Source organism: Hyperolius riggenbachi, chromosome 2 (assembly GCF_040937935.1).
Source record: "Hyperolius riggenbachi isolate aHypRig1 chromosome 2, aHypRig1.pri, whole genome shotgun sequence".
In the NCBI taxonomy this organism is placed as follows: domain Eukaryota; kingdom Metazoa; phylum Chordata; class Amphibia; order Anura; family Hyperoliidae; genus Hyperolius; species Hyperolius riggenbachi.
In genome coordinates this window covers 459,934,600-459,948,120 of record NC_090647.1, presented here as the reverse complement: position 1 = coordinate 459,948,120, position 13,521 = coordinate 459,934,600, and the positions used below count along the sequence as shown (strand labels likewise).

The window sequence follows — 13,521 nt, the reverse complement described above, 5'->3', positions numbered from 1 at the left end:
CATGTAGATTTGGAGTTTTTTTCCTCACTAAATAATAAAAACCATAATTTAAAACTGCATTTTGTGTTCAATTATGTTATCTTTGACTAATAGTTAACGGTTTTTGATGAGCAGAAACATTTAAGTGCGACAAACATGCAAAAGAATAAGAAATCAGGAAGGGGGCAAATAGTTTTTCACATCACTGTATGTGCATTTTGGGGGAAATGCTGCCACCCTATAAAGGAAGGGGGCTCATTAACTACCTGAACTGGGGGCTGTACTAGACTAGAGGCACATTCGGCTTACAGGATGGGTGGTGGTAGGCTACCTACACTGGTCTGGCACCTCTGTCACATTCAAGATTGCCATGTGGCCATGAGTCAAAAAGCAGCTGAAAACACTGTGCCCTCTTGTGTGCTCATGAAAGGACTGTGACAGGCACACCTAACATGTCATAAACTGAGATCGCATATCATATCAGCATACATAAGAAGCAGTGCTGATTAATATGGAGCACCTCCTTTCACATACTTTACAGCTTCACTTACCTTTTCTTGCATCTCTTGTTTCTCTTTACTGGCCTCCTCCAGCTGAGTCTGCAGGTCATTGATCTGCGCCAGGTCTCGGGAGGACTAAAGGACAGAATGACAGGCTTCAATAGGTTGCTTAGTGAGAAAAGGATTCTTTCACACAGAGAGCAAGGAAATATTCATTATGAAGCGGTCGTACAACACACAACAAGCTCTACTCAATCCCTGGGCTCTCAGGCTCAGCTTACCGAGCTGCAGCAAAAATCAATTTGTTTTATTTACATTACAAGCAGTTAATCTATCGATAAAGTTGTGCATTTAATTAAACTGGATGTTTCCAGGCAAGCAAACTTTGCACACTGTCCGCTGCTCCTACAGGCAGAGCACGCACCACATCCTATTGAAAACCACAGGACACAGCCTAATGCTGGGTCCACAGAAACTGCATAAGCAGGGACTTAGTTCCAGCGAGACTTAAGAAATGGTAATGAGCACGAAATGTGAAGAAAGTATCGAAGTCCTGAGCATGTTGCCCCAGAATAATAAGACAGTGGATGCAGTTTTTCAGGTTTTCTCCCATTAAGATGTGACATACTTGGGTAGAGATGCAAAAACTGGCTACACATAAGCAGTAGGGATTTGTATGGAGTTATTGAGTAGTCTCATGTTGAGTAAGGAACTGAATGATGCCGAAAGTTAGAATATTGGTAATATATTATTGATTATACAACAAATCCTGAACTCAGGTAAACATAACAAATTACACAGAAAGGAGTGTACCAACGTATCGCCCAGATTCCTTCCTCTTCTATATGAAATAAGTGGGTTGGGGGGATGAAACTCCTCAGATCACGATCCAGTTGAAGGATAGGCCAGTGTGCATTGATTATTTTCTTAATACTTGGTGATTGCTTCGTATAAGTGCTAATAATTCTCATCGCACCCGAGTTCTATTGTGTTTTCTCTTTGGGACATAGCAATTCCGTTCTCTCGGTAGATCTAGCTTTAAATTCTGCCTCCTCTAGAACTCTCCGTGGGTACCCTCTATGTCTAAATCTCTTGTGCAAATTGCTGCATTCCTTCTCAAATTCTGTCTGATCAGAGCAATTTCTGCGCGCTCTGAGGAATTGACCCTTCGGGATTCCTCGTTTCAGAGGCTCTGGGTGATGACTCTCCCATGATAATAAGGAGTTGGTTGCTGTGGGTTTACGAAAGATACTTGTATCTAACCCCCCCTTCGCTTAGAAGTGAAACATGTCGGGTTGTGTGGTGGAGGTTGTGTGATTTTATAATTATTGGTATTGCAATTGGGCCTGGGTTACTTAGTGACCCCTTCATTACTGACAGAGTAGGACTTGCAATACTTTTAGAGTATGTATATTGTCAGTCAGACTACTTTTTAATTGAGCGATAAAAGTTAAATTTTATCTCAGAATTAGTATAGAGGGACATTTTGTTATGTTTAATATATTATTGCCAATATTTTATTGACTTCCCTCTCACCTATGCCTAACAGTAACCCCCCCCACACACACAAAAAAAGGCCCTCTCATAATCCTACTCCTACTGATAGGCGAACCGCACCACTGTTAACCCGCTAACTTCTTGGCACCCAAATCAAGCACCCAGAGGACCATGGCCGCAAATTAACATTGCTGCCATTGGCAGGGCCTGGTGTAGCCGATCCCCAGAGCCGAAGCACCCCATGGCCACTAGTTTACATTGCGGTCTATGTGAAAGTCTGGTGTATCTGGTGCTCAAATGACCTGGTCCGAGCAGAAGAGTATGCAAATCCATCTCTATAGTGTGAGTGCCTGGCCACCTCCTGAGCCATCTATTCTTTATTGCCTTATGAAAGGAACCCTCCAGTGGTTCCTAAAACATTGACTGTAATCAGGGGATTAAATAAACATTTAAACCTATGTATCTAAAGTAATTGCGGGAAAATATTTGTTTTATTGATGTAACATCCTCCAACCAGCTTAAAGCACCTGCAACACAAAACTCAAAACTAGGGTGCAGGAACATTCTGCAAAAACCACTTTGGTCAAGGGAAGGCGCGGGATTGGTACAAAGACTGTAAATTTGGCCACATGTATTCTAACACAATGGCACAATGACAGCATAATTACTATATTATTTACAAGAGGAACGGATGTACATTTTTCAAGTGTTAATGTTACTTCTGCGGCCATTTTGATGCGAAGAATACTTAGCCGGATTCTCCAGAATTGCTGGAAGATGCTAATAATTCACCAGGACCAATGAACCCATCATCAGCAGCAGAGCGTAACTACAAAGCATGGGGACCCCAGGAAAACTTTGATGGGACCTCCTTAATGGGCAAGGGGCCCATCTTACAAGGATCATAAAATAAGTGTGGCCATAAGGATTTTCACACAAAAATTCCAGATCTGGAGTATCGGAGAGAGGGATGGCTAGTAGTTGGGAACCCCCCCTTACCCCTGGGCCCCCCTATGGATGCAGAAGCTGCTCCCCTGTAGTTATGCTCCTGGCAGGCCTACCAAGGAGGCTATTGTAGTATGGCATGAATGTTAATGGAATTCACCTGAGACACAGCTGCTTTGTGCTTCTTCATCAGCTCATTCATGTCCTCCTGGTCCTCCTCCATCCTGCTCTGTATCTCATTCTTCTCTCTCTGCAGGCGGCTAACTTGTTCCTCCAGCTGCCAATTAAACATAGAAAATATTAAAAGCGACTTTAAGCGTGATAGACCGCCACTCTATTCAAATTAATAGATATGTTTTTTTTAAAAAATGGGGATAGCTTTTTGCATCTTTCACGTAAACGCTGCAGTAGGTCCCGTTGTCTTGTATTGGACGGTTGAGCGCGTCCATGCTACCTCGGGGAGAGGGCTCAAAACATGATGATGAAACGCTGGGAACTGATGCTGAATGCTTTACTGCTCGGTAGCAGGAGATTGTTTAATATTGGCTAACCAAACTTCCACCAACCGCCCACCAAATGCCAGTCTGAACCAGCTCATAGGGCCTGAGCCCACTGATGCAGTTGTGTCCACTTTTCAGTTACACATCAATGTTACAGATGCTGAAAAGCAGACAGAAGTGGACACAACTGCGTTAGTGGGCTCAGGCCCTTAGAAGACAATATACAGTACGAGGATATATAGTCAACTCTATGCTGCACTTCAGCTAGCGAGAGGAATGGATTTGGGAGGGGTGGTAGTTTTAATAAAGAGAATAATGCAGGCTTCAGAAAGTTAATGAATCTATTAGCACATCATTCCAAAGCAAAACGACTTCCCTGGCTCGGCCTGGCTGTCATCTATCTTATTACTACTGGGGGAAGGAAACTGGACACAGCTAAAGAGGGAAATTTATTAAGCTCGGTTTAAATGAAAATGTCATTTTGAGGCTGCCTGCCTTCTACTACTAGCTTTATTTCTACAGAGGGAAAATAATGAGCCAGGAAAATGTGTCCAGCAATACAGAGGTTAACTGAGGACAAAGCCGTCTATAGGGGACTCCGTGCAGCCGTGACGGTCGCCATGCTGGCTGAACGACTGTAATAAGCTGGAAACGCAGGTCAATCTACCAGAATCATAACAGTCAATGGTTTAATTAATCAACGTTTCTGTATTGGGAACGATCTGTATTACACAGATTAACCAATCACAATCTTTTCTTTCCATCCTCCAGTACCACAATGGGGGAGTGAAGGGACTAAGTGATTGCTTTCTATGAGCTGCACAGAGAACCTGCAGACCCTGATTAAGGAAGTCACGCTTTATTCATTTCCATTGCTTTAAAAACCTTCCACCAAAAGTCTTCATTCTGCTCTCCCTTTCAGCATCCTGGTCTCATACCTGCTCGAGTGAATAGGCTTCAATTTGCTATAGATGGCAGTTAAAATGTAATATTAATCGGCTTTATTCCTGAAGTGACCTTGCTACTTTTATTTTTTGCCTCAGAGTTCAGAGATGAGTTTGTATGAAACCACAAACTTTCACGGAGTAAAACTGGAATGACGGTATATGCAGCAAGAGCAGGAGGGACATTATTATTATTATTATTACGGTTATTGATTTGTATAGCGCTATCATCTCTCATTACGCTGTACAGAGTAGGGAAGTAGATTAATAAATACATACATCATGCATAAAACAATAAGAACATAACATCCAACAGAGAAATGTTCCCATAGAACAGGTGCAATAGAGAGGGTAAAGCATAGGAGTGGAAAAGCTAAAGAGCAGGAAGAAGATGCCAGGAGGAGGAGCCACACACAGCAGCACAGCGAGAGGCTAGAAAGAAGATGGCAGGAGCCACACGGCAGCATATGCAGCACAGAAAGAAGCTAGAGAGCAGGGAGAAGATGGCAGGAGGAGGAGCCACACAGCAGCATGCAGCACAGTAGTGATGGGAATTCCGGCTCTTTTAAGAGCATCGTCTCTTTTGGCTCAGCTCCCTTTAAAGAGCCAGCTCGGATGGCTTTCAAACGGCTCTTCATTTAAAGAGAAACTCCAACCAAGAATTGAACTTTATCCCAATCAGTAGCTGATACCCCCTTTTACATGAGAAATATATTGCTTTTCACAGACAGACCATCAGGGGGTGCTGTATGACTGATTTTGTGCTGAAACCCCTCCCACAAGAAGCTCTGAGGACCGCGGTACTTTTGGCAGTTTGTTACAATGTAACAAGGTTCACAGTAGGCCTGAACGATTTTAGGAAAAAATTGAATTGAGCGATTTCTGTCCAAAATTACGATTTCGATTCGATTCACGATTTCCTTCAAATCAAGCTTTGTTCCCCCCCTTTGTGCCTCTCTGTTCCCCCTCTGTCCCCGTCTCTCATTGTGCCCCCTTTGCCTCTTCATGCCTCCTCTGGGTCTCTCTCTTGCCTCCTTTGTGTCTCTGTGCCTCCTCTGTCCCCCAAGTTGCATCAGTTCTGGACATAGCTTCAAGCACTAGTCCAGCGATGCCCGTCTATCCACTTTGCCTCCTGCAGGCTCTAATGCACGGCATACTTCCTGTATATCATGTGACATACAGGAACCCGAAGTTTTGCCAAGCACAAGAGGCGGCAGAGGGCGATAGAAGATCGAAGGTATGTTCAACGCTGCGGGCACTGGGACTTTGGGAAAGTTTGAAGGCGCTTCTTCAAACTTCCTCATGTGGAAATGACGTGATCGCGATATTCGCCGCTTTGACGATTCTGAAATTGTGATCTTGGTGATCGCGATTTCGATTTAAATTCGATTTATCTTTCAGGCCTAGTTCACAGACAGGAATTTGCTGTTTACAGCTGTCTCTAACAGCCAAAACAGCTAGCAGCAGCTACATAACCTGCCCACAGTAAAAATGTCACCATGTAATAAATGTCAGAATGTAAATCGGGGAGAGGAAAGATTTTACAATGAGCAAACACTGACTAAATCATTTATACATAATTATTGTAAAAATGAAGCACTTTTTTTTATTACATTATTTTCACTGGAGTTCCTCTTTAATACCATTAGATGCCACTCAGTTGCGGAAGAAAAGCCCCGCCCTGTCTCCATGACAACTCCAGGCTGCTTCCCTGAGTGGGGCAATCCCTCCTGCTGCTGCTCTGCAAAGCTGTGTGGGGTGGCTGAGGCATCGGCTCCTCTGATTCGCCTCAAAGAATCGGCTCTTAGAGCCGGCTCATTCGCGAACGACCCATCACTAGCGCACTGGTGAGTGACTCACAGGCATCGGCTCTTTTTAAACTGAGCATCGGCTCTTGTCGTTCGCAGCAAAGAGCCGGCTCGTTCGCGAACGACCCATCACTACAGCACAGAAAGGAGCTAGAGAGCAGGAAGAAGATGACAGAAATACCAACCCTCACCAGAACTTGCTTAGATACACTCTGACAGGCTATGTCTATACAGCCTTATGACCCTTACTGCAGTGCCCAACTTAAATAGTAAGTCTGTGGAAAGCGATCACGACTGATTTTCCAGCCAGTACTTTCTGGTATAATACTACTGACAGTGGCCATAGCCATGTTATCAATGCACACAGACCTGGGCATACATCAACGATTGCACTGGTGTATAGGACAGCAACGTGGGACTCCGACCATATGCTATAAAGCCATGCTCTTGTTACTTTCTTGATACATTTGTACGTTATACTATAAGCCATCCTTTGCTCCAATACAGAGGCAGATATATTGGCAGGCTAGCAAGTGTGGCCATAGCTGTAAATGGACTGATTCTAGAGGTAGATTAAGATGATATGGGGGTCTAGACAAAGAAGTAGGTTCGACTCCACCTTATGGTTTCTTTGGTAAGCTGAGGAACGAAAGGTAAAAGAGAAGGTAACAGCTGGACCCATAAACACCTCCTAAGCCCAAAGCACCTGCCTAGGCAGACTTGTAAATGATCCTAAAAATTCCATGTTCCGGTAGTTCAAACAGCATTTAAGCCTGAATTCATTTTCTCCTACCTTATTTTTCAAAAAAAGAGCACTGCAAAAAGGGTGCTAAGGCTGTGAAGCATACAGATATATCCTAAGTGGGCATTGTGTCTGGTTTGACACAGGCTCACTAAAAGCATGTGCAGACTGGGTACAGGTGTCATTTGAGAGAACTGATATATCACAGGTACAGATGTCGTCTGCCAGTGAGCAAGGTGGAGCCTTTATCCAGCATTGGTAATGTACAGGAGGAAGAATACATCCCTATAGAAATGTGAGAGTATAGGGGACTGCTATAGCACAGCACAAGGGACAGAGGCACAATCACCACCCTGAATCTTACCGCTGCTTTTGCTTTGGAAATATCATCAATCTGAAGATGGAGATCCTCAATTTCTACTTCCATAGACTTTCGAGCTTTCACTGCGGCGGCGCTGGTAAACTCCGACTCCTCCAGCTGTAAATGATGGAGAGAATAAAAACGGGGTGAAACATGGGGAAAATGCATCATCCATCTGCAGAGTCTCTGCCGTGCAGCGCAGTGATGGAATGCATTATCTCCCAGGCATGGGCTGAATGATTCTTCCGCTAACACAAGCAAACTTGAAGCTTTCCTCTGAGAATAGCAAACAGTCACAAACAGCGTCGGACAAAATGCAATTATTATTTTATTCTAAAAGATTTGCCAGCCGCCAGAAAAGTTAACACCTGTAGTGAATGAAACCACCCCTGCCATTTTCCTATAATAGTTTCTTCATCTGCTCAGACAATTAAAGAGTTAATAGGAAACTGTAAGCAAGATAATATTTTACAATTGAAAGCTGCCAGAAAAGACATTACAGTATAGACATAATATGAGGCTAGACCTCGGTCCCAAACGGGGTGAGAACAATAACCCTCTCGGCCGCTGGTACTGAGGTGCAGAGCAGCGGCAGCGGAGGTTCCTTGTGCGTACCTCGGAATTCCCCTCCCCCAAAATTTTGCAGAGCAGCCACAGTGGAGCTTCATACTTTACCTTATTTTGGCAGAGGGGCAGGTCCTCCTCACACACTCTTCATTTCACTAGCCCACACAGGGAGTTGTGGCCTTACTTATCTTTCTGGGGGCACCAGCATATTTAAGCGCCAAAAGCATTAAGGTATAGGAATGATGATCTTTATGTATCTGCTTAGAATATAAATTCCAACACATGAATAATGATTAACCAAAAAAGGCTAAATGTAAGTCTCTGCAGACATAAAAGTTCATTGCCAGATCTGGGGATGGGGAACAGTGTGTTAAGGATTACTACTATTTAAAGCATCTATAAAAGTGATTATTACCAGCACAGGACCAACAGAGAGCTACTACTGTGATAGAGGGTGGACCCTTCAGGTCCCCTCTGGCCCAAAGGCCCCAAGGCGGTCGCTACCTCTGCATCCCCTATTGCTACACCTCTGAACATTACATTCATGTCACCTCCAAGCTATTGGCTTCGGCCATCAAGCATACTTATGTGACAACTGATCTACTGAAACGTAAAGCAACAACCACATCTTACAACCCCATTGTTATGGCTATGAGCACATTTGGACCTAGGTTGTTGATTATAAGGTTATAGCTATAGTATCACATTTCCATAAATATCTTGTAAAACACTGAAGATATGACATGCTGATACAAAGTACAGTTGTGCTCATAAGTTTACATACAGTACCCTGGCAGAATTAATGGTTTCTTAATCATTTTCATAGAATATGAATGATAACACTCATGGTTAGTGGCTGGCTGAAGCCATTTATTGCAAACAACTGTGCTTACTGTCTTTAAATCATAACCACTACAAAAACTACCCAAATGACCCTGATCAAAAGTTTGCATACCCCAGTTCTTAATATTGTGTATTGCCAGTTTGTCGTCTTTTGCAGTACGTCAGGATGAGGCTCTTTATCTTTTCAAACATTGAAGCTGCCCATTCTTCCTGGCAAAAAAAGCCTCCAGATCCGTATATTCTTGAGTTGCCATGCATGAACTGCACGTATGAGGTCTTCCCAGAGTGGTTTCATGATATTGAGGTCAGGAGACGGAGTTGGCCACACCAGAACCTTCACGTTATTTTGCTGTAGCCAATGACTGGTTGACTTGGCCTTGTGTTTTGGATCATTGTCACGTTGGAATGTCCAAGTATGTCTTATGATCAAGATTCCTGGCTGATGAGCCCAAATTTTCCTCCAGTATTTTTGGTAACTTCCGGCATTCATATTGCCATCAATTCTGACAAAATTTCCTGTGCGTTTGTAATTCATACATCAGCAATCTACCACAATTTTTCACATTAGCTATGGTATACCTTGCATCATAGGTTTTGTTGACTTCTCTCCAAATATAATGTTTATGGTTGTGACCAAAAATATCAATTTTAGTCACATCACTCCAAATGAATTTGGGCTAGAAGGTTTGAGGCTTCTATCTTGGCTCTTTGGCATATAGTAAGTGGGTAGTGGGATACTTGAAGGCATTTGCGTAGTAATGGCTTTCTTCTGGCAACTCAAACATGCAGCCCATCTTTTTTCCAAGTGCTTCCTTATTGTGCATCTTGAAACCGCAAAACCACTTTTTTTTTTAGAGTCTTGAAGTTATTTGTGGGTTTTTCTTTGCATCCCAAACAATTTGTCAGGATGTCGTGGCTGAAATTTTAGTTGGTCTACCTGACTTTGGTTTGGTTTTGAGCAGTATTCTTAATTTTCCACTTCTTAACCACCCTGGCGTTCTGATTAAATCGCCAGGGTGGCTGCGGGAGGGTTTTTTTTAAATAAAAAAAAAACTATTTCATGCAGCCAACTGAAAGTTGGCTGCATGAAAGCCCACTAGAGGGCGCTCCGGAGGCGATCTTCCGATCGCCTCCGGCGCCCAGAATAAACAAGGAAGGCCGCAATGAGCGGCCTTCCTTGTTTTGCTTATATCGTCGCCATAGCGACGAGCGGAGTGACGTCATCGACGTCAGCCGACGTCCTGACGTCAGCCGCCTCCGATCCAGCCCTTAGCGCTGGCCGGAACTTTTTGTTCCGGCTACGCTGGGCTCAGGCGGCTGGGGGGACCCTCTTTCGCCGCTGCTCGCGGCGAATCGCCGCAGAGCGGCGGCGATCAGGCAGCACACGCGGCTGGCAAAGTGCCGGCTGCGTGTGCTGCTTTTTATTTCATTAAAATCGGCCCAGCAGGGCCTGAGCGGCAGCCGCTGGCGGTGTTGGACGAGCTGAGCTCGTCCAGACCGCTCAGCTGGTTAATTAGAGTTTGAACTTGGCATTCTCAATTCCTTGGATATTTTCTTATATTCCTTTCCTGTTTTATAGAGATCAACTACTTTTTCCCGCAGATCCTTTGACAATGCTTTTGCTTTCTCTATGACTTGGAAGCCAAACAACATCAGTGCAGCAATGGATAGAAAATGCAAGGGTCTATCAGGACATACACACCATCTAATTACAAGAAAACAAACCACAGGTGAACATGGGTACCTTTTGATAGCCATTAAAACTTGTTTTTGTCAAGTTGAGTCTATGTTATCAGGCCAAACCACCAGGGTATGTAAATGTATGATCTGAGTCATTTAGGTAGTTTGTAAAGTGATTATGATTTAAAAAGAGTACAGTTGTTTAGCAATAAATCACTTCAGACAACCACTAACCACGAGTTAGAGAAAAGTTTTCGTGTTTTTTATATTCTCTGAAAAATGGTCAAGAAATCATAAATTCTGCCAGGGTATGTAAACCTATGAGCACAAATGTAGTCAAGTGTACAGCTTGTAAAACGGCGTAAATTTGGTACACACAGCTATGCCTCTAGTGAGATAGTGTATACTTGGGAAAACCTTTGGCTACCTATATTGGGTGGGGGATAACTATACTGGAGAATAGGTAGGGCAGGGGGTCTACCTATGCTGTGGGGGTCTGCCTATACTGGAGTGCCACCTTTGGCTACCTACATTAGTGGGCTACCTCTGGCTACCTATACTGAGGGAGGCATTTGTGGCTAAATAACTTTTACAGAGGTAACAATTTATTTGTATAAAATCAGGACCAATATTGAAGGGTAGAGGTCACTGTAAAAGGATGTACTATGAAAATATAAATTATATGCTTGTCTATTATAAAATACAAAACCACTAACCATTTCCCCCAACCCCTATAGTGTAATTTTGTTTTTTTGCGTACACAGACTTTATTGTACGGGTGGTAGTGTCATTCAGATGACTCAACCCAATGGTTCTGTCACTTGAAAAATGCAACAGTTTTACAAAATAACGTGTGCTGCATTCTGGGAGTTCGGGAAGTAGTGTACAGTCCCGGATGGCCAGTTTTCTTCCTGTAGTAGAGGTGTGTTCCAGCTGCGGTGTTTGGAGGGTGTTCTATGTCACTTTTCTAATGATGCTGGCAATGCTGTCTGTTCCACTGTACAGAATGTAGAAAGAAATGCCATAGGGACTATAACTGGGAGGGAGAAGTCCCCAAAATAATGATGAATGTAATGGAAAATAAAAAATATTTAAAATAAAACGATTGTCTTACCTCTAAAAAGAAGTAAGCTTCGAACGCCTAACAAAAAGATAACCCTTTAGGCGCTCTGAGCTTACTACTATTGCGATTCAGACACTGCTTGTGATTTGATCTGTGGAAGCGCGCTGTGCTCCACGAAACACGTTATCGTCTTAGTGTCTGATTATTATACCTTATTTTGAAATTGGCATTACCCCTTCTTTTTAGAGGTAAGCCAGTCATTTTATTACATATGTACATATATATATATATATATATATATATATATATATATATATATATATATATATATATATATTTTTTTTTTTCTATTACATCCATCATTATTTTTGTGGTGCCTTCTCCCTCCCAGTTATACCCCAGTATAGATAGCCACCACACCACAGTACAGGTAGCCAGTGATGTACCTCCCCCGTACAGGACAATAATGTCAGTGGCAGGGCTGGGCCGAGGCAGAGGCAAGAGAGGCTCCAGCCTCAGGGCACAGTGTAGGAGGGGGCGCACAACTCACTCAGCTATCATACTACTATTGTGTTTGAAGCAGAGAGAAATAAAAAAAGGGGATACATGGCAGTGACTGCAAGCCAGATAACTAGAGATTAAGGTGTTGGGGGCCATGGGGCGCATCTTAGTCTAATAGCAATCAGTGTGTGTGACGGCTGGGGTGGGATGGATTTGGGGGTGGGAGGGGGCACACTTTGGTGTATCAGCCTTGGGTGCTGGAGGACCTTGTCCCGGCTCTGGTCAGTGGGGATATGTAGCTTCCTGCTCCGCACAGTAATTGTGCAGCATCCTTCAAACGCAGGAAGTGAGCCATGACCTCACTTCTCCGTCTGAAGTATACTCCGTGATCACTGTGCCATTCTCCCCTCTCTTCCTGTTGCCCCTGATCTGAGGTATGTGTGTGAGTGACGGGGACACAGTGGCAACCGTACAGTACAGACAGGGCAACCCTGGCAGCATGGAAGGCCGCTGCTGTGGGTGAGGCCCTAGGTGGCCTCTTGGTTCGCCTGAGCCGAGCAGCACCCCTGGTTACACCCTTCTGAACGGTGTTACTGAATAATCCTGAAACACTATACAAGATCAGGCAGTTCATTCTCAGGTCAGGGATGCACAACTCTTTCCACAGAGCAATTACCTCCATCATTTTTCTAGTGTAAATAAAGGACAACCGAAAACAAATTAAGGTCGGCTATCACATAGCTGTACAGGCAACACTTCCACTTTTTCAAAATGGACCCAATAAAGAGAACATGACAAGTACACTTTAAATGCGCAGACCGTCTAGGCAATCTGTGTACAAAGAAATAACGATCTGCCACAATGCGGGCCCATCAGCCGCTGATAGGTCTGGAGTGTTGTAATCCCAGGAAGAATTTTTAATCAGATGCTCCATTTGTCTCTGGATGCTTTTCCTGTGAAATGAATGTCTGCTGCTGTTGTGCTTCTGTACCATCTATCTGGCTGCTATGAAAGAGCATACTTGAAGCTAGATTTATAGCCAAGCAAGTCTTGCCTGGTAAAATATTTCCCCAGAAGTAAATAACATTTCAGCAAATGGAGAATTTATGGTGCGGCGGGAGGAGGGGGGAGAGGATTCTGGGACAGCCACACATCATAGGAAGCCGGGCCACCATTCTGCTCTGCATTATGAAATGGTCTCTTGGGAACTTCTCCTCAGCTTTCTGATAATTGTTTCTGCCCCTTCAGAGTCCAGTTGAAGAGAACACTGTAAAATTTGAGCTTGGAGGTTTAGACGCTTACATCCTCAAGCTGTCACCAGCCCATCGCCAACACTCCACATTACACACACACACACCTAATATAACCTTTCTTCTCAAAAGTGTACCCGTCATTTGTACAGAGAGTTTGCTGGAAAGAACAGTAACTCCTTCATTACAATGAAAATAAATGGAAAATAAAGCAGACCTGGTCAAATATATGCTCACTGGTGGTGATTTATATTACCTGAAGTGTGAGGGATATGGAAGCTGCCATATTTAAACAATTTCCGTTTAAACAATATCAGTTGTCTGGCAGTCCTGCTGATCTT

At 43.6% G+C, this 13,521-nt stretch overlaps 1 protein-coding gene across 24 annotated transcripts in view; it reads right to left on the bottom strand.

Annotated features, from left to right (window-relative positions):
* MYO18A (myosin XVIIIA) overlaps positions 1 to 13,521 on the bottom strand; it is a 488,146-nt gene that overhangs the window by 65,343 nt on the left and 409,282 nt on the right. For all 24 annotated transcript variants that reach the window (XM_068270111.1, XM_068270110.1, XM_068270109.1 and 21 more), the window contains 3 exons: positions 7,280 to 7,393; positions 3,082 to 3,198; positions 531 to 614 (listed from right to left, as the gene is read on the bottom strand). In XM_068270111.1, the coding sequence (XP_068126212.1) occupies positions 531 to 614; positions 3,082 to 3,198; positions 7,280 to 7,393 (315 nt within the window). The remainder of the gene's footprint in view (positions 1 to 530; positions 615 to 3,081; positions 3,199 to 7,279; positions 7,394 to 13,521) is intronic.